Genomic DNA, 22,799 nt, shown 5'->3' on the forward strand with positions numbered 1-22,799 from the left:
TAGGAGAATAACAATAGATCTGGTTTAGATAATATAATGAAAAAAACATACATTTTGTTTTTCATTGTTGTATCATCATCTTTAAAATGAACAAGATAAAACAAACATTCAGATAGGATGATGGGGACAATTTCAGCGAAAACATAAGAGGGCAACAGTACTTGTGCAAAGTTTCAGAATGATAACTTCTAAAATGAGTGTGCTACATGACATGTATCATGAAGTCACCCAGGTGTCCCACACAAGTAGCCCAAATGTACCCAAGTGGCCAAATTGGTGAAGTTATACATTTTGAATGGAATACCTATATACAAAATACCAAAATGGTATTCTAACACACCCCCCCCCCCCCAAAATGGAGAAAAAACATGAAAAAAATATATACACATTTACAAAATAACACTTTCAATATTTGGAAGACCCTCAGTCCTCTACACAATATTATGCTGCTGATGCCAGGTGCCATAGCACATCCATGCCTGCAGAAATACATTTGGGCAGATGAACACCACTTGTGGCAGGAGCTGGATGAACCAGATTCAGTGGGGGATGGACACCTTGGCACTGGGGGCTCCCATTCAGAGTCAGTGTCACTGTGAAAGAAAATGTTCAGTTAGAATAGTTTCACATATGAGCCCTGTATCAACAGGTATACTAAACATAAAAATATAGTGGGGCAAAAAAGTATTTAGTCAGCCACCAATTGTGCAAGTTCTCCCACTTAAAAAGATGAGAGAGGCCTGTAATATTCATCATAGGTACACGTCAACTATGACAGACAAAATGAGAAAAAAAATCCAGGAAATCACATTGTAGGACTTTTAATGAATTTATTTGCAAATTATGGTGGAAAATAAGTATTTGGTCAATTGCAAAAGTTTCTCAATACTTTGTTATATACCCTTGTTGGCAATGACAGAGGTCAAACGTTTTCTGTAAGTCTTCACAAGGTTTTCACACACTGTTGCTGGTATTTTGGCCCATTCCTCCATGCAGATCTCCTCTAGAGCAGTGATGTTTTGGGGCTGTTGCTGGGCAACACGGACTTTCAACTCCCTCCAAAGATTTTCTATGGGGTTGAGATCTGGAGACTGCATAGGCCACTCCAGGACCTTGAAATGCTTCTTACGAAGCCACTCCTTCGTTGCCCTGGCTGTGTGTTTTGGATCATTGTCATGCTGAAAGACCCAGCCACGTTTCATCTTCAATGCCCTTGCTGATGGAAGGAGGTTTTCACTCAAAATCTCACGATACATGGCCCCATTCATTCTTTCCTTTACATGGATCAGTCGTCCTGGTCCCTTTGCAGAAAAACAGCCCCAAAGCATGATGTTTCCACCCCCATGCTTCACAGTAGGTATGGTGTTCTTTGGATGCAACTCAGCATTCTTTGTCCTCCAAACACGACGAGTTGAGTTTTTACCAAAAAGTTATATTTTGGTTTCATCTGACCATATGATATTCTCCCAATCTTCTTCTGGATCATCCAAATGCTCTCTAGCAAACTTCAGACGTGCCTGGACATGTACTGGCTTAAGCAGGGGGACACGTCTGGCACTGCAGGATTTGAGTCCCTGGCGGCGTAGTGTGTTACTGATGGTAGGCTTTGTTACTTTGGTCCCAGCTCTCTGCAGGTCATTCACTAGGTCATTCACTAAATGTTATCATTTTGACCCCACGGGGTGAGATCTTGCATGGAGCCCCAGATCGAGAGAGATTATCAGTGGTCTTGTATGTCTTCCATTTCCTAATAATTGCTCCCACAGTTGATTTCTTCAAACCAAGCTGCTTACTGATTGCAGATTCAGTCTTCCCAGCCCGGTGCAGGTCTACAATTTTGTTTCTGGTGTCCTTTGACAGCTCTTTGGTCTTGGCCATAGTGGAGTTTGGAGTGTGACTGTTTGAGGTTGTGGACAGGTGTATTTTATACTGATAACAAGTTCAAACAGGTGCCATTAATACAGGTAACGAGTGGAGTACAGAGGAGCCTCTTAAAGAAGAAGTTACAGGTCTGTGAGAGCCAGACATCTTGCTTGTTTGTAGATGACCAAATACTTATTTTCCACCATAATTTGCAAATAAATTCATTAAAAATCCTACAATGTGATTTTTTTGATTTTCTTATCTCATTTTGTCTGTCACAGGCCTCTCTCATCTTTTTAAGTGGGAGAACTTGCACAATTAGTGGCTGACTAAATACTTTTTTGCCCCACTGTATATAGAGTACAGGGAACATCAGGTTGAATATATTATTATAGACCTGCTAGATCTGCTGTCTCTAGTAAATGATGACAGACCAGCTAGATCTACTGTCTTTATTATATTACAACAGACCAGCTGTATCTACTGTCTCCATTTCACTTTGGCCATTGTTGTGGGCCTGCCCTCCCCTCAACAGCCTCAAATAGGCTATTTCATTTCACAAATAATATTTTATATTATTAATTTTAAATAATGTCCTCTCCGTTCAAAAAATATTCCTCTATTTGGGAATCGCTAAATGAATCGTCCTTGATCAATTTCTTTTAAAATTGTGTGTACATCTGTATATCTAGACTTAGATTTAGCTTTCCCTGACTTAGTCGCCATACTGAATAATATATAAACAACTGAATATGCGCTTTACCAAAACAATGCTGTGCGCAACATGCGTTGCTCCTTCCGGTATGAATCGTCAATGGCGAATGAACCTCTTTACGCCGGGGGTTTACTACATGGGTTGGTCTTCCAACACATAAACATTACATATTGCCATTTACCTCAGCTCATTGGCTATCTACCCAGCTAGATTTCAAGACGATCAGTGGTCATTGGGTTACAATACAGTCAATCAACGAAACAGCGGGCAAATCATTGGTGCACAATGATTACTTGTCATTACTTGTTGTCTTCAAATCCGTTTCTTTCAGTCAATGCGTCCAGTGAAATGACCCACCAGGTTTGGTTGTGTTAAAAAGAAACCAGTTGATTGCAATGAAACCAAACATGACTGGAAATGTCACGTTCTGTGTGTGTATTTACCTCGAATGTGTCGTCGAAAATGGAATGAGACGGAATCACGACACAAGCGGTTCACAAAATGTTTCGTGTTAGGCTATAAAAATAGATTTTTATCAAACAATAGACCATTCATTGTGTAACAATGAGTATTGGGATTGCAAACAGGAAGATCGTCAAAGGTAAATTATTTATTTTATTGCAATTTGTGATTTTGTTACGCCTGTGGTAGTTGAAATAGTTGTTTTTTTATGGGGCTCTATCCTCAGATAATCATATTGTATTCTGTCGCAGTAAATCCTTTTTTAAATCTGACAACACAGTTGGATTAGCAAGATTGTAGGCTTTCGAAACATGTGAGACACTTGTATTTTCATGAATGTTTAATATGACTATTTATGTAGCGATCACCGTATGTTGTCGAATTTCAGCCCGCTACCGGGTTCCGTGCGCAGAGAGGTTAATGAATATGATGTCAGTTCGGTTATCATCTGAGACATTATGACTGATGACAGGACGACAAACTGTATCTGGGAAAGTCTACACATTCTAGTTATCAGATTCACATGGACATGTTGTGCAATTTAAATGTTTAAATATGACACTATTTGTGAAAAGATTAAATGTAATTTTAGCTTCCAAATGAGAGATTTGGGTTTTCATAAAGTTAGAGCTCTGTTCAATCAGTGGCCCGCCCCTGTGAAGAGATATGGGTTATAAACTATGAAACACACCCTTCTCTCCCTCCACTATATAAGCCCTTGATGAAAATGTAACCTCCTGTTCCAAGGACGATAGCACGACGGTCCATATGTTGAAAAGGACTGACATGTCAACTACAGAACTAAGCCAACCTCAGCGTGAGCTTTGGTTGTGAATGGTATGAACTTTGAACTCTTATTCACTACAGAATTGATACCTCCTAGCCTTTGAGTTAACAGTGGCCGCTGAAAAGATGGGCTAGGAAAGGACGGACAGAGTATCAAATCTACAACACAACGACGACACTACAACGTATTCGTTCACCACCAGAGACACTCTTCAAAGGCCAAAGACTATGTTGGGCATCACGGCCTTCCATCTACCACCAACCTATTGAAGCGCAGCTCAGGGTAAATATGTATTGCATTTTCCTTTTCCAAATGGGCGATAATTTAGAATGCATAAGATTCTGTATTTACGATAGAGTATCTGCCTACAGCCCGATAGAGACATTCTCCCTTTGTTCTTCAAGTCTTCCCTCTCTTTCACTCAAACCCAACCCCCATTCTTTGTGTAACCAGCTGTCATATCTGTTCCATCCGCATGGGACGTTTTCCTTTATGACATAATTTGTAATCAATGTATGATTCATTCTGTGTATATGTAATTCTGTCTGATTAGTTAGGTATTTAGTAAATACATTATTAAACCCCATTTTGTATTGCTGATTCAACTTGTTAGCCAGGGTTCGTGAAGATAACCAAGAATTTACAACTTTCGGATGAGACTGAAATGAGGTGACGATTAATATTGACTGCTATTGATGTAAAATATTACTAGGTCTTTTACTAGTTTATTCGGAAGATAGCTCTATAAATATTATTTTGTTGTGCCCACTGCTCCCATATAGTGGACAAAATCTAAATTGCGCCAAACTGCAATATTAAATTATGGCCTTTCTCTTGCATTTCAAAGTTGATGGGGGGGAGAAAAAACACATGTTTTTATTATCTTTTACCAGATCTAATGTGTTATTCTCCTACATTAATTGAACATTTACACAACTTCAAAGTATTTCCTTTCAAATGGAATCAATAATATTCATATCCTTGCTTCAGTTCCTGAGCAGTAATTATAGGCGAAAATTTAAATAAAGTGTCCGATGCTGCACTATTCCTGCCATCTCTCCCCATCTCTCTATTTTTCAGCTCCTGATGACAAAACGTGCACACACTCCAAGGGTTGCAGGTCTGACGACTTCCTTTTGGTCATTCATTTGTAATCAGAGAAATATTTAACAAACCAAACTGTTTTAACTGTGTTTGTATTTTATTGAACACAATCCTCAAATAAAATGGATCACACATAAAATAAACAATGTATTTACATAGGGTCTAGTGTGTGTGAAAGGAGGCATGTTTTTCAACCCAGAAAAAAGCACTCAGAATTTTCTCAAACTGTACAAATTACGCAATAGTTGTATGCAATATTATCGATCACACTTTGATTGGATATATATTTAGAGTAATTAGATAGATATTGATAATGGATATGTAGGTGTAGATATCTCCAGTCCTTAAATAAAATGGAGCATTCATAAAATAAACAAGTAATTACAATTGATCTACATTGGGGATGATTAGAGGGACTGTTTGCATGTTGTGTTTATTTTTCCTTGTCAGCCACCCATCTCTGCTTTGTCAGTATTGATAGGCCCAGTGCATGCACTTCTGGGTGAGACTGTCGGGCAGTGGTGGAGTGCATGGCAGATCTAAAAGAGAGCTGCACAAAGTGACAGTAAGTATACAGTTCCACAACATGTTTGTGTGCACATCTGTTGGTTCGAGTGAGCATATGTGTATGTAATATAATTCTGAATTACCTGTATCCATCTGGGAATCCTCAAAAGTAACTCCCTTCACGGCCAGTGTAGTAGGAACTGGTGCAGCCAGTGAATTAAATACAACAGCAGAGGACTACTATGACTGCAGCTGAACTGCTGGGGGTGGCAGATCTAAAAGAGAGAGGCACACTTTTCTTAACTGACAATAATCATACAACTAAACATACTGAATGAGTGTCTTCAGGCTTAAAAAATATTATTTGATGTGTCTCTACCCCTTCATCTACACTGATTGAAGTGGATTTAACATGTGACATCGATAAGGGATCATAGCTTTCACCTGGTCAGTCTTTCTCATGGATAGAGTAGGTGTTCTTAAAGGTTTTTACAATCAGTGTAGACTTATTTAGGTAAAGTTAAGAATGGAGGGGGGCATGACTTAAAGAATGGCAGAGTAATTAATTTTTTAAAATTCATGTGCAGTCCAAATGACTGCTTTAGAGGTTCTAGTGTTAAAATGAACAAATGGCTTTGTCACTGTGTGTCACGCCCTGGTCTTAGTATTTTGTGTTTTCTTTATTATTTTGGTCAGGCCAGGGTGTGACATGGGTTATTTATGTGGTGTGTTTTTTCTTGGGTTTTTTGTAGGTCATGAGATTGTGGTTAGTGGGGTAGTCTAGAATAGTCTATGGCTGCCTGGAGTGGTTCTCAATCAGAGGCAGGTGTTTATCGTTGTCTCTGATTGGGAACCATATTTAGGCAGCCGTATTCTTTGAGTGTTTCGTGGGTGATTGTTCCTGTCTCAGTGTTTGTTTGCACCAGATAAGGCTGTTTAGGGTTTCACGGTATGTTTATTGTTTTGGTTGTGTTTATCTTTATCTTTTATTAAACATGTATCGCAATAACCACGCTGCATTTTGGTCCGCCTCTCCTTCACCGGAAGAAAACCTTAACACTGTGGTGGTACCCTAAAAGGCAAATTAGTATCTCATCCAAACAAAAGGTATGCTTTTGTACCTGTACTATCTTGTCCTCTAAGGTATACTATTGGCTCTTTTAAGGTACAAACTGCAAGGGTACAATTATGTACCTATAACTACAATGAACAAGATATAAAAGCAACATGTAAAGTGTTGGTCCCATGTTTCATAAGCTGAAATAAAAGGTCCAAGAAATGTTCATTATTTCTCTCAAATGTTTTCCATCCCTGTTAGTGAGTATTTCTCATTTGCCACAATAATCCATCCTGACAGATGTGGCATAATCAAGTAGCTGATTAAACAGCATGATCATTACACAGTTTCACCTTGTGCTGGGGACAAAAGCCCACTCTAAAAACACAATGCCACAGATTACTCAGGTTTTGAGGGACTTTGCAATTGTCATGCTGACACCAGAGCTGTTGCCAGAGAATTGACTGTTAATTTCAATTGAATTGATTACTCAGCCTGATACACAGAATTTATAGGAAACTGGTTGGAATGAATCAGACGGAGGCCTAGCTACAATTGTCAGGAATTTTTTTTTAGAGAGCTCTGCCTTTCATTTCCTGTACATTGGTCTATATACCTCACATTTCGTCACAAATGTCCCTCTCAGATTTAATCTGAGAGGAGTATGGAATTATGGTATGGGCAGGCATAAACTGCGGATAACAAAGACTTGCATTTTAAAGATGGCAATTTGAGTGCTTCTACACTTGCATTGCTTGCTGTTTGGGGTTTTATGCTGGGTTTCTGTACAGCACTTTGATATATCAGCTGATGTATTAAGGGCTATATAAATACATTTGATTTGATTTGAATGCACAGAGATACTGTGACGAAATCCTGAGGCCCATTGTCACGCCATTTATCTGCCGCCATCACCTCATGTTTCAGCATGATAATGCATGGCCCCATGTCGCAAGGATCTGTACACTATTCCTGGAAGCTGACAATGTCCCAGTTCTTCCATGGCCTGCATACTCAGCAGACGTCACCCATTGAGCATGTTTGGGAAGCTCTGGATCAACGCAAACGACAGTGTGTTCGAGTTTCCACCAATATCCAGCAACTTCACTCAGCCATTGAAGAGGAGGCTAAAATCAACAGCCTGATCAACTTTATGCAAAGGAGATGTGGAGCACTGCATGAGGCAAATGGTGGGCACAACAGATACGGACGGACTGGTTCCAGGAACTCTAAATGATCGGCTATGAAAAGCCAGCTGACATTTACTCCAGAGGTGCTGACCTGTTGCACCCTCGACAACCACTGTGATTATTATTATTTGACCCTGCTGGTCATCTATGAACATTTGAACATATTGGCCATGTTCTGTTATAAACTCCACCTGGCACAGCCAGAAGAGGACTGGCCACCCCTCATAGCCTGGCTAGGTTAGGTTCTAGGTTTTTTCCTAGGTTCTGGCCTTTCTATGGAGTTTTTCCTAGCCACTGTGCTTCTACACCAGCATTGCTTGCTGTCTGGAGTTTTAGGCTGGGTTTCTGTACAGCACTTTTTGACATCAGCTGATCTAAGAAGAGCTTTATAAGTACATTTGATTGATTTTCTGATCCCTGCCCCTACCTTTTTTTTTAAAGATACAGTGCCCTCGGGAAAGTATTCAGAACCCTTGACTCTTTCCACAGCTCTACGGACAATTCCTTCAACCTCATGGCTTGGATTTTGCTCTGACATGCACCTTCAACTGTGGGACCTTTTATAGACAGTTGTGTGCCTTTCCAAATCATGTCCAATCGATTGAATTTACCACAGGTGGACTCCAAGTTGTAGAAACATCTCAAGGATGAACAATGGAAACAGGATGCACCTGAGCTCAATTTCGAGTCTCATTACAAAGTGTCTGAATACTTTTGTAAATAAGCTATTTCTGTTAGTTTTTTTTAAATACATTTGCTAAAAAAAAATGTAAACCTGTTTTTGCTTTGTCATTATGGGGTATTGTGTGTAGATTTCTGAGGAAAATGTATTATTTAATACATTTTCAAATAAGTCTGTACCGTAACAGAATTTGGAAAGCACTTTACGAAAGCACTTTATCTGTGACCAGCAGATGCCTATCTGTATTCCCAGTCTTTTTAAATACATTTATTTAAATTGACTGATTTCCTTATATGAACTGTAACTCATTAAAATCATTGAAATTGTTTTGAGTTGCATTTATGGTTTTGTTCAGTATAAATTAGTGGTGGTCAGTGCTGTTTAAGATGAGGGAGGACAATTTATTTTTCATGAGCATGGCCTTATTTCTATTACAGCATATTGGATGACTCATTCATATTCCATTCACCAAGTTCAATTTATGAGCTATAGGTTTAGGCTACTCCATGATACTCAAGTTTTCACTATACCCATCACGAGGTTGCTACAACCTAGTCTATAAATGAAAGTTTACAACGTATGTCAGGTTGAGCGACAAATTTGAGGTCACAGACAGTGACTTTCAATACTGCCTTGCACACTCTTGCCTGCATCTAGCTGATATAGGGTGTAATCATTTTTCCAACAGTTGCAAGCGAGAGTTTCTATTGGACAAATTCAGGCATGTTTATCCCCGTTTTGTTCCATTTGCTTCCATTTAAGAAACGTTTTTCAACAGAAAAGGCAGAAAGAATACACCTTTGATCATGCGTAAACAGAGGTCACTCTCATAACAGCCACGTTGTATTCCTTCCCTTCTCTTCGCTTGTGGACATCAGCTGTATGTGACCAAACGAAAAACCTTTCCAAAACAAACCGCTACACACAGCCTACATCGTTGACACCATATTATTTAAAGTAAGGTCATAGTCAGCATAGCTAATAGAACTAACACATTAGTAAACCCCTACAATCATGCAGTAACGTTAGTGCACAGTCAGTAAGCAGTGACACCGGCGGTCCCCAGTCGCAAAAAAATCGTAATACCAAAAGCTTACCTTGACTTGAAAGAGTTCCAGTGTTGTGTTGGAAAGTCATAGCCAGCTAGCTAACATAGCTTCCCTCTGTTTGAGTGTGGGGGTGTTCCAGTAGGCTAAACTAGATGGCTGTATTTGCTTGCTTCTCCTTCATTTTGGAATAAATGAATTTGTCTTTATCTCTGAGTCAATTACTCACCACATTTCATACATTGCAGTTCTAGCTACCTATAGCTTATGCTTTCAGTACTAGATTAATTCTCTGCTCCTTTGATGTGGTGGACAACATGTCAGTTCATGCTGCAAGAGCTCTGATAGCCTGCTGTGTAAGTCCATGGAAGGGGGTGAGAACCATGAGCCTCCAAGGTTTTGTATTGAAGTCAATGTACCCAGAGGAGGACGGAAGCTAGCTGTCCTCCGGCTATACCATGGTGCTACCCTACAGAGTGCTGTTGAGGCTACTGTAGACCTTCTTTGCAAAATAGTGTGTTTTAATCAGCTATTAGGCAATGTGATTATATTTAATACAGTTTTATCTAAAAACCTTTTAAAATGTTTTACAATTACATTTGTATGTATTTCACTGAGGAGGATGGTCCTCCCCTTCCTCCTCCGAGGAGCCTACACTGGTATAAATGTACAAACCTTACAGGGAACCATGACAGTGGCAAGCGTTTGTACCATGTTAGGAACAAATCGAAACCTTCATTTTCTGAGACTGTATGGTGAGATCTGAAAACAGCAGTTGGTGGAGGGCATCCCTAAAACATTGAAAAGTTAGTCACGTTTGCTGCTGAAAAGTGGGCCAAATTGCCAGCAGAAAGGTGCAGCAAGCTCAATGATGGCTACAAAAAGATTTTGTCGGCAGTTATCTTGGCCAAAGGCTGTGAAACCCAGTACTAGCAGCAGGCTGACAATAATGTTGTCCATGCCATTTGCCTTTATTTTATAAATAAAGTCTTCATAATGCCTTCATGAGCACTACATAAATGTGCTACAAAGCATCTATAACTGTATGTCATGCTTTTTGAAGGGTTCATAAATGTGGCCTAACTGTGTGACATAATCACCAATGTCAAGTGTGACATAATCCACTATGTCGAATATGATAAAAATGTATTTTTCACATTTACAAGCCCTTAACCAAAAAGAGTTTAAAAGTAGTTTTTAAAAAGTAAGTAAGAAATATTTTCTAAATAAACTAAAGGAAAAATAGTAACAAAATAAAATAACAATAACGAGGCTATATACAAGGGGTACCCCGTAGTCAATGTGCAGGGCTACGGGTTAGTCAAGGTAATTGGGGTAATACTGTATGTAGGTTGGCAAGTAGCCTAGTGGTTAGAGCGTTGGGCCAATAACCGAAGGTTGCTAGATCGAATCCTCAAGCTGCCAAGGTAAAAAATCTGTTGTTTTGCCCCTGAACAACCCACTGTTCCTAGGCCGTCATTGTAAATAAGAATTTGTTCTTAACTGACTTGCCTAGTTAAATAAAGGTTAAAGACCTTATGCATTGCTAATAATACCTATTCAAGACTCGTTGCTCACCACTGTCTCTCTGCTGGTTCAGGCTCTGTCTCACTCTCTGGCCTTCTCCTTCTCAAGAACTTCTGCCTGAGTCTCAGTGACTGGCTCACTAGTACTAACAGTTCATTTTCCAAACATAATATATTACATAGATTGTATAAAGCAGTTACGGGGTTATTAGAATGAAGTAGACGTTTAGAAAGACATTATATTCACAAATGTATTCATGGTCACCTTACTGTAGCTTCCAATCATGGCATCTTGCATTAAGAGGTAAATAATTCAATGATTTTGCCTTTGTCCTTGGTTTCTCTGTCAAAATATGAACAAGAGCTAACTAAGTCCCATGTAAGGTCTACTGAGAGCATTGTCTGCTGAAGTGATGTACCTCAAAGCTCTTAGACTTGTCCAACAACTAAAAGAGAATCAAATCACATTTTATTTGTCACATGCGCTGAATACAACAGGTGATTTTCTTCCTTTAAATAACCAAACCAAAGTATTCTCTGATTAACTTAGATCATACAATAGATTATGTGAAATTATATTGTCAAAATAATATGCTGCTCCTGCTTCTAGCTAGGAAGCAGGTACATATACACAACATATAATATTTCAACAATATACATGGTGCTTGGTATTCCTTTGTTCAATAAAATATGACTAACACACACACACATACACAGAGTTTTGTAGAAGGCATGAAGGTGGCATGAAAGTCAGGGTTAATGGAGTGTATACCCCCCCCCCCCCCCATCAGGAGATGAAGCAGATCCTCCTGTCTCCTTTCATCCATCTTGTTTAGAGCAAAAGGGAGAGAGGAGGAAAAGAGGAAAGGGAGAGAAGATGAGAATAACCCAAGCATGATCGATCTGCTCCATGAATAATTGAAGAGGGATGTGTTTTGGAGAGTTCTGTTCTCAGCACAGCCAAGCCCAGCTCTCCTACAATGATTTCTCTTTCTACTCCTGCTTGTGACACAGGGCAGCAGTTTCCTGCAGTGCACCTCTCGCATAGTAAATCTGATGTACATCCGGGACAGTGTAAACACTGATGACTCGAAAAAGGCTCTCAGTGGGAGAGGGGTAGAGAGGAGTCGGTTATCTAATAGAACTTTGCGCTGGCTGCTCCTGCCGCTGCTAACGACGATACTCCTATATTCCCTTTCTGGGCTCAGGAACATTTAGGGCGACAGGAGGAAGGAATAACCAGAGCAGGGCTTTGAATCATATGCCTAACCTATCGACCCAGCTGAGCACACCTCCTCTCCTCTGTGAATGCACTCACTTGCAGCATGGACTCCGCAGGGGAAAGAGAGGAAGGGTGGATGGAAGACCAGTGGGAGAAATGGTAGGGCAACACAACATCTCTCTTTCCTATCCTAGGTCCTTACCACACTGGCAGAAACCTAGTAGAGAGCTGGCTGATCTTGTGTGTGTATGCAACTGCTGAAAATCTGTCGCTCCCTATGCTTCGCTCAGTGTTGCAGCATAGGACAGGGATGCCCTTGAAGTAGAGCGGATGCATAGGAGAGAGGTGAGATGCATAGGAGAGAGAGAAGACAGCTAGAGAGTGGAGGTTGCACTATAGGTAGATGTAGTAGCTTTTATCATATAAGACACATGTAATTTAACTCTTGGGAGAATAAGAATACAGAATATGATGATATCACCAGGATGCTGGTATGTTGAAAGCGCAGACTTGCTGACTCTGTTTGTTGTTGTACGGTGTTGGATGTAAAGGTGACCCATTAGATGGGACTGTCCTTACGATGCACACCAAATGTAAGCAGCAAAGGTTTATGAATGAACGGTATGCCTGATTTGGAATTAAGATGTAAATTAGCAGGAGAGAGAGGCAGGCTGATGTGGCTGTATTAATGAATCAATCATGTGTCTAATGCTTAAGATGGAGAAGCCATAAGTGGGATAATTTAATCAGCAAATGAAGGAAGACTCACAGCCATATACAGTATGATGTCAGTAATTGGGTATTTCAATAAATCACCCTAAGCAGATTCACTGATCCTCTGACTGTGTTATGGTTTATTATAAATCTTACAGGCTTAGGGGTTTTGCTTGATTTCGTGTTCGATTAAATTTTCCATTTCGAGGTTGGTTCTGTTTGGGCGTGGCTGGCCCTGATTGGAATTATCTTCATTGGTCAGGATGTGTTCACATCAGAATAATATGCTGCTCCTGCTTCTAGCACAATATTTACACAACATTTAATATTTAAACAATATGCATGGTGCTTGGTACGCCTTCTGTGTTCAGTAGAATATGACTAACAAACACACACAGTTTTGTAGGTGGCATGAAGGTCAGGGTTAATGGCGTGTACACCTTACCGTGAAATGCTTACTACAAGCCCTTAACCAACAATGCAGTTCACGAAATAAGCATTTCGCAACACCCGCAATAACATCTGCTAAACATGTGTCTGTGACAAATACAATTTGATTTGATTTGAATACAGTTAAGAAAACATTTACTAAATAAACTAAAGAGAAAAAAGGTATTAACTTCTTGCTCCTACCTGTGACGCAGATGTCTCAACTAGACACCTGGAAATGCAAATGCGCTACGCTAAATGTACTCGTTAAAACTCAAACGTTCATTAAAACACACATGCAGGGTAATGAATTAAAGCTACACTCGTTGTGAATCTAGCCAACAAGTCAGATTTTTAAAATGCTTTTCGGCGAAAGCATGAGAAGCTATTATCTGATAGCATGCAACACCCCGAAATACCTGAAGGCGACGTAAACAAAATAATTAGCGTAGCCGGCGCTACACAAATAGCAGAAAAAAATTATATAAAACATTCATTACCTTTGACGAGCTTCTTTGTTGGCACTCCTATATGCCCCATAAACATCACTATTGGGTCTTTTTTTTCGATTAAATCGGTCCATAAATACCCAAAATATCCATCTATGGAAACTGTGTGATTCAGAAAAAAACACAGTTTCAAAACGCAGCGTCATTTTTTTAAATTAAAAAAGTCGATGATAAACTTTCACAAAACACTTCTAAATACTTTTGTAATCCAACTTTAGGTATTAGTAAACGTTAATAATCTATCAAATTGAACACGGGGCGATGTGTATTCAATAGCTCCACGTCTTCAAATCATGTTTGGGAAATCTCTCTTCCAAGACGTCCTGTCGGAGACCGGATGGAATGGAATCTCTCTCCTTTGTTTGACCAAGAAATAACTCCCAGGAAAATGACAAGACTGGCGACATCGTGTGGAAGCTGTAGGAATTGCATTCTCGGCCCCTTTTAATTTGGTGTCCCTTAAACAATACATGCAAGTGGCGCATGGATATTTGTTTCAGTTTTCAGTGACCAGTTTTTCTTGCGCTTTTCGATGAAACACACGCTCTTTTATGGTCACAGCCGTGATTTAACCAGTTTTAGAAACTTCAGAGTGTTTTCTATCCACACATACTAATCATATGCATATACTATATTCCTGGCATGAGTAGCAGGACGCTGAAATGTTGCGTGATTTTTAACAGAATGTTCGAAAAAGGAGGGGGTAAGACAATAATACAAAAGTAACAAGAAAATTACATAGCAATAACGAGGATATATACAGTACCGAGTACAATGTGCGGGGGTACAGGTTAGTCAAGGTAATTTGTAAAGTGACTATAAACAGTGAGTGGCAGCATTGTAAAAACAAAAAGGTGGGAGGAGGAGTCAATGTAAATAATCCGGGGTGGCCATTTTATTAATTGTTTAGCAGTCTTATTGCTTGGGGGTAGAAGCTGTTAAAGAGCCATTTGGTCCTAGACTTGGCGCTCTGGTACAGCTTGCGGTGTGATAGCAGAGAGAACAGTCTATGACCTGGGTGACTAGAGTCTTTGACAATTTTTGGAGCCTTCCTCTGACACACCTAGTATATAGGTCCTGGATGTCAGGAAGCTTGGCCCCAGTGATGTACTGGGCTGTACGCACTACCCTCTGCAGCGCCTTATGGTCAGATGCCGATCTGTTACCATACCAGGCGGTGATGCAACCGGTCTGGATGGTCTCGATGGTGCAGTTGTAGAACTTTTAGAAGATCTGGGGACCCATGACAAATCTTTTGGGGACCCATGACAAGTCTCCTGGGGGGGAAAAGGTGTTGTCGTGCCCTCTTCACAACTGTCTTGGTGTGTTTGGGCCATGATAGTTAGTTGGTGATGTGGACACCAAGGAACTTGAAACAGTCGACAAGATCTACTTCAACCCCGTCAATGTTAATGGGGGACTGTTCGGCCCTCCTTTTCCTATAGTCCATAATCGGATCCTTTGTCTTAATCACATTGAGAGAGTTTGTTGTCCTGCCACCACACAGCCAGGTCTCCGACCTCCTCCCTATAGGCTGTCTCATCACTGTCGGTGATCAGACATACCACTGTTGTGTCATCAGCAAACTTAATGATGGTGCTGGAGTCGTGCTAGGCCACGCAGTCGTGGTTGAACAGAGAGTATAGAAGGGAATAAACCATGCACAACTGAGAGGCCCCAGTGTTGAGGATCAGCTTGGCAGATGTGTTGTTGGCTGCCCTTACCACCTGGGGGCGGCCCGTCAGAAAGTCCGGGATCCAGTTGCAGAGGGAGATGTTTAGTCCCAGGGTCCTTAGCTTCATGTGGGCACTATAGTGTTGAACACTGATCTGTAGTCAATGAACAGCATTCTCACATAGGTTTTCAATTTGTCCAGGTGGGAAACGGCAGTGTGGACTGTAATTGAGATTGCGTCATCTGTGAATCTGTAAGGGCGGTATGCGAATTGGAGTGGGTCTAGGGTTTCTGGCATGATGGTGTTGATGTGAGCCAGGACCAGCCTTTCAAAGCAATTCATGGCTACCGACATAACTGTTACGGGTCGGTAGTCATTTAGTCAGGTTACCTCCGCTTTCTTGGGCACAAGGACTATGGTGGCCTTTTTGAAAAATGTAGGTATTACAGAATCGGTCAGAGAGAGGTTGAAAATGTCATTAAAGACACTTGCCAGTTGGTCCACGCATGCTTTGATTTGAGTACACATCCTGGTAATCCGTCTGGCCCGTGACCTGTTTAAAGGTCTTGCTCACATCATCTGGAACAGCTGGTGCTCTCATGCATGTTTCAGTGTTGCTTGCCTCAATGCGAGCATAAAAGGTATTTAGCTTGTCTGTTAGGCTCACGTCACTGGGCAGCTTGCGGCTGGGTTTCCCTTCGCAGTCTGTAACATTTGTCAAACCCTGCCACAGGGTTACACAAAGCCAGTGGCATGTCATTAGTAAAGATTGAAAAAAGTAAAGGGCCTAGACAGCTGCCCTGGGGAATGTCTGATTCTACCTGGATTATGTTGGAGAGGCGTTCATTAAAGAACAACCTCTGTACTCTGTTAGACATGTAACTCTTTATCCACAATATAGCAGGGGGTGTAAAACCATAACACAAACGTTTTTCCAGCAGCAGACGATGTCAAAACCTCATTGAAGACTAACAAAACAGCTCCCACAATCGTTTTATCATCAATATCTCTCATCCAATCATCAGTAATTTGTGTAAGTGCCATTCATGTTGAACGCTCTTCCCTATAAGCGTGCTGAGAGTCTGTTGTCAATTTGTTTACTGTAAAATAGATTTGTATCTGGTCAAACTATTTATTTTCCAAAAGTTTACTAAGGGTTGGTAACAGGCTGATTGGTTGGCTATTTGAGCCATTAAAGGGGGCTTTACTATTCTTGGGTAGTAGAATGACTTTTGCTTCCCTCCAGGCCTGAGGGCACACACTGTCTTGTAGGCTTAGATAGAAGGTGGAGGGGCAATATCCTCTGTAATTTTCCATCCAACTTGTCAAACCCAGGGGGCTTGTCAATAATCACATATAATTAAATAAACACACACACAGGATAGATTAAACATTGGTTACTAACATGATGCAATGAAAAGTCCCTAGTGGACTAACCCGATATGACGGCTTGTTAAACAATGAAATGGGGGGAGAAAGAGCGGGAGAAGAAGAGACAAAGGAATTATCGTGCATACAGTTGAATAATACGCTCATCATATATATGGATATTTAGCACCCTGACAACCACTCAGTCAGATTTATAAATGCCACACATATTTACGCGTGTATGTCTTTGTTGTCTCGCTCTCTTGACAACACTAGATCCATCTATGTGGAGTAATTCGAACAGAAAATCTCTGGTTGTGTAAGTCTCTGGTTGTCCACCAGAGGTCACCATGTCCTTTGCAGTTGTAGTAGGTTGGTCTCAGAGTGTCAGAACGGTTCTTCCCGAGGTGTACTGATGGGGGGTCACCTTGGGGTCATGATAGGGGCTGCACCAGATGATTGATGTATTATAATAATTTATTATGATTATGTTGTATTAATAAAAGGGGAAGGGCTATAAGACCCCTACCCCACTACATTTATAGGGTCCTGGACTACAGATTAGCAATATATATGCATTATAAGGTGTAATATTGTTCACAGTTCTTTTCTAGTCTTTGCTTCTTATAAGAAACAGTCTGAGAGATGTGTGAGTTATTGCAGTCAAAACAGGGTGTCTGTGAGAAAGCGCCTCAAGGCTAAAAGAGATTAATAGACAAAGAACCCTGCAGGGAGTGAAAAAGATAAGAGACTAGTCAGACATACCACTATAAAGCAACATGGGCAGTGGAAAATTACTGCTGAGCCTTTAGAAAACACTGGAACTATTGTCACTTCTGCAAGTTTGTATAACTGTATATGCATGGGATTGGTCTGATGAGTAGAAGGTATTGACGTAGGCAGTTACATCACTAGGGGTTGACTGCAAGCAACTTGGACTCTTTTCTATTTTGCAGAACTTACTCGGAAACATGCGAGCTATGTTCCCATTGTCAACTTCTGTCTGCAATTGCATTAATAAAGGTTTTTGATTGATTTATTGAAAGATATTGTCTGATTGCTGATTTCACCAATAAGCAGTGACTGACAAGGAACACGAACCTACACAAACATTTGGCGAGCTTGTCGGGAGTGAGTGTCCACCCTGGTTGGAGGAGATTCTACACCATGGTGCCAGAGCTCCAAATTAAACAAGCTAAGCAGACACCTGTTTAATCTAAGTCTGTAATTAATTGACATTCACTTGTGTGGTTTCCCTCTAACAAGTAAATGGCAGCTCACTCACTCTAAAATATACACTTTGAAAATGACATAGTCAAATTCTAGATTGGAGAAATTACATAACGGCTATTGGTGAAATGCATGATTTGAATGATTGATGATTTTAATTTTAATTTTGTGTGGTAATGCAGCTACCATTACTGAATACTAGTTATTTTATTTTTTGAGAGGTGATTCAGTAATAATCATCTATTTTATTTTGAGTAGTACTGCGGAGACCAATACTGAATACTAGTTATTTTGGTTTTGGAGAGGTGGTTCAGTAATATTCATCTCTTCTATTTTATTTTTGGTGGTAATACAGGCGACCATTACTGAATGCTAGTTATTTTATTTTGGAGACGTGGTGCAGTGACCATTGCTGAGTACTAGTTAGTTTTGCAGAGGTGATTCAGCAAGAATAATCTATTTTTACTTTGGGTTGTGATGCAGCGACCATTACTGAATACTAGTTATTTTTTAGGTAATTCAGCGACAATTACACAGGCCACCTTGACCTATAGGAGGGTGGTTTATTTTTTATTTTTGTAGAAGTAATTCTGTGTGACATTTACCCAGTGAATGAGATGAGTTCTTTATGAACTGTTGTAATTCTGTGTGAAATTTACCCAGTGACTGAGTTGAGTTGTTTATGAAAAGTGCGTATGTTTCATGTGTTTGTTTGTCTGTGGATTATGGCAGGGTTTATTGGGTAATGGCCCAATGGTGGAATAAAAAGTTAGGAGTAGGACCGAAGTTATTTGAATAAAAGGTTGAACGTATTTGTTAGTGACACTTTCCTATCATGGGACATTATAGGAAATGTACAACCCTTAGTATACCAGTAAAATTATTACAAGGAAGTTCTGTAGAGATTTTCATAGAAAATGACTTTGTGATTCTATCACCAGGGGGCAAAAAAAAATGAATAGCTTGCCTTTGATGATCTTCGGATGTTTTCACTCACGAGACTCCCAGTTACACAATAAATGTTCCTTTTGTTCCATAAAGATTATTTTTATGTCCAAAATACCTCTGTTTGCTTGGCGCGTTATGTTCAGAAATCCACAGGCTTGAGCTGTCACGACAACTCAGACGAAAATTCCAAATAGTATCCGTAATGTCCACAGAAACATGTCAAACATTTTTTTATAATCAATCCTCAGGTTGTTTTTAAAATATATAATCGATAATATATCAACCGGCACTGTCTATTTTTCAGTAGGAGAGGGAGAATGAATGGCTGCCCCACTGTGTTACGCAAGCAAAACTCATGGGAACACCCAGCTATCCACCGACGCGATGTTATCTCTCTCGCTCATTTTTCAAAATAAAAGCCTGAAACTATGTCTAAAGACTAAAGACCTTGAGGAAGCGATAGAAAAAGGAATCTGGTTGATAACCTTTTAAATAGAGCGAAGGCAGGCTATGGAACATGGAGCTTTCAAAATAGAAGCCACTTCATGGTTTGATTTTCCTCAGGTTTCACCTGCAATATCAGTTATGTTATACTCACAGACAATATTTGGACCGTTTTGGAAACTTTAGAGTGTTTTCTATCCTAATCTGTCAATTATGTGCATATTCTAGCATATAGGCCTAATAAATAGTCTGTTTACATTGGGAACGTTATTTTTCTAAACATAAAAGTACTGCCCCCTAGCTGAAAGAGGTGGATGGTTCATTCAACAAGACTAGTTTGGATTTAGTCAAGGAGATAATTCAGACAAGAAAAATGGACAAGGAGAAGGGGATGAAGAAAAGTATCCTTGTATCAGAAACTGTGAAACTGTGACCCAGAGGTCCCCCGGGTGACTATACATAGATCTACCCTCTAATACCACTGACAGAAGAAAATGGAGAAGCAACCACAATTATCCTCAAGGGGATTTTGATGAAGGAGGTGGATGACACAACAGCAGCAACAAGCAGCATGAGAACAATAGAATTGGATGAAAAAAGGAGGCACAGTTCCTGGAGGGAGTTTCCCTCGGCACTCCAACTCACTCCACAAAAAGGAACAGACTGGAAGACCCTAGACATATGGCCGCCTGTAGAAAACAAACTAACTACTAAAGAAGTAAAAGAAAAGTAGAAATTGTTACCATCTATGGGTGACCTATTCAGAGACCAGAGAGAAAGGGAAGAAAGTGAGAGCGAAGGAAAATAATAAGTTGTATACATTACGAAAAGAGAAGAGAAAGTTGATCGAAGATCTGCAGGTGCTAATTGGTAATAAGATTAAGGAGACAATGGACAAAGATGATGTGGACGAAAGTAAGAAGCTAAAATAGGAGGTCAGACAAGCCACGGATATGGTAATGACAATACCAGAGTGAGATAGAATAGTGTGAAAGGAGGACTAGACACTGCACTGAAGAAGGCCCAGCTTGCACAGATCGAGAAAGAAAGTGGTGATTTTACTCACAATATGATGGCTGCTCAAGTTGTTTCTACTGGCTCACCACAACCACAGTCTGCAGCTCCCTCAGAGTCACATCAGTCACACCTGTGAACCCGGTGCCTGCAGGGTATGTGCTTTTCACCACTCAGCATTATGGTGACCCACAAACATGGACAGGAAGAGGAGGTGGCCCCGCCAGAGCCCTTCGTGACTGGAACAACACTCAATGCTGGACCTGTGGGCAGAGGACAAGTTAATGACAGAGGACAGCCATGGCCAATGGGAAATCAGAACACCAACAGTTCTTATTTCCCTCTGAGTCAACATTGAAGGCGCCCGACTCCCCTGCTCCAGTGTTCCCAGTATGAATTCAATGATGAAAGAGAAGAACCAATGGTTACTCTTATTGTTAATGGACATCACCTACCATTTCTAATAGACACTGGAGCTCACTGTTCCAGGCAAACCTGGACAAGTTGTTCGGGTTTCCCTGAGCAAATCATCAGTAACAATAACAGGGGCATCAGGACAGCCCAGGAATGTGTATCGGACAAAGACTTGTTTGATGAACCTTTGCTAGACTCTGACATGATGCTGTTTGTTGATGGTCCTGCTTATATAGATCAAAGCACAGGGAAGAAACATATAGGATTTGCTGTAGTTGATGTGGAAGGTGATATTGAGATTATACAGCCCCTACCAGAACATTTATCAGAGCAACAGGCAGATTTATTAGCTCTGAAAACAGCTTGTGAAATGGGGAAAAGGAAGACCCTTACTGTCTACTCAGACTCAGCATATGCTATTGGGGTTTGTATGTCCAGGTGTGGGGTTTGGAGAGCAAGAGGGTTTACTAATACCACAGCCATACCTATTAAAAACAGACCTTAGTTTAAATCAACTGTTCAACATATGCGTAAACCTAACAAATTGGCTATTGTTAAGGTTGAGGCACACACAGGTAGGAGTGATTATGCTAGTATCAGTAACAGCATAGCTAATGAGGCGGACAAATTGGCTGCTTCCCGTTGCCACACACATGCATTCTATTTTTAGTTGTTTGTGTCATCTGAAGCTGCTGATCTTGAGAAACAGGAGCAGGCTGATATTCTCAATCACCAAGTGTGAGGGTGTGCTCTCTGTCCTAGGTCTGGCTTATGGCTACATCTTTTGTCTGGCATGCCCTGTTTACCGTCAACCATGATTTCTACTGTTTGTCGATTGGCTCATGGAGTGAGCCATTCGTCAAGGGGGGATATGGTGGAGGAGAAGATTTATATGGTGGAGGAGAAGATTTATATGGTGGAGAAGAAGATTTCGGCCCAATGGTTTTTCCCAAATTTGAATCAGCACGTTAATCTTGTAACTACCCATCCCGGATCCGGGAGCGTTGTCATCAACTACAGTAATTAGCAACTATTGTTAATTACCTTAACAAAGGTATTGGATGTACGCCTCACGAGATGTTAACAAGACGACCCATGAACACACCAGGTGTTCGAGACCTATGACTGACCGACAGATAGACATAACTGAGACACAGTGTGATCATATAGAGAACATGAAATAACTAACCTCTATTGTCAGTTTTTTCCACTCTCGCACTAGGAAAGCAACAGAACCAAACCAAGGTGAGGATCCAGATGCTCTGACCATCTGTGTATGAGACTGAGTGGAACTTCAAGTCCATAAAAGAAAATGGAACCAGCCAAGATAGATGGGACCCTTCCAGGTGACCATGGCAACACCAACTGCAATCCGGGTAGGGGAGAGGTCCGGCTGGCATCATCTCTCCCACTGCAACCACCTCCCAGAGTGGAAGCCATGGATGAGCGACTGGAGGGAGGGAGAGCAGGGCCCCGAGAACATCTGAAGAAGGAAGAAGGTCCAAGCCAAAGAACAGAAGCAGAGGGCCCAGACCAAAAGGCCGGAAAGAAAGATGAAAAAGAAGGCTCTAGCCAACGAGCAGAAGAAGGAGACATAATTTCACACTCACACTCAGGTTCTATAACTGGGAAACATAGACTACACTGGGTCTAGTGGTTTGTTTTCCCCATCATCCTTCCCATGGGTCTCCTTACTGGTGTAGCCACAGGACCCCCTGCGGGATCTGAGGAAAACAACAAATAGATACAAACAGTGAAAATATTTTGGGATATCAGAATAACAGGCCAGGAACCCAGATTTTAGTATTTAGAAAGTATACATCAACCACTGAGTTGTCAGTTTGAGCCTATGAGAAGGACGGAGTTTGAATGTGGGTTTTTTATACTTTATAC

The 22,799-nt window shown here is 40.7% G+C and overlaps 1 protein-coding gene across 2 annotated transcripts in view; it reads left to right on the forward strand.

Moving 5' to 3' along the window:
* Positions 1 to 11,729: 11,729 nt before the first annotated feature.
* The window catches only part of mapk8ip1b (mitogen-activated protein kinase 8 interacting protein 1b), a 118,152-nt gene continuing 107,082 nt past the window's right edge, over positions 11,730 to 22,799 (forward strand). For both annotated transcript variants that reach the window (XM_021606791.3, XM_021606793.3), the window contains exon 1: positions 11,730 to 12,320. In XM_021606791.3, coding sequence (XP_021462466.1) covers positions 12,201 to 12,320 — 120 coding nt within the window. In that variant the 5' untranslated portion in view covers positions 11,730 to 12,200. The remainder of the gene's footprint in view (positions 12,321 to 22,799) is intronic.

Source organism: Oncorhynchus mykiss, chromosome 6 (genome assembly GCF_057628025.1).
Source record: "Oncorhynchus mykiss isolate SJ-2025 chromosome 6, ASM5762802v1, whole genome shotgun sequence".
In the NCBI taxonomy this organism is placed as follows: domain Eukaryota; kingdom Metazoa; phylum Chordata; class Actinopteri; order Salmoniformes; family Salmonidae; genus Oncorhynchus; species Oncorhynchus mykiss.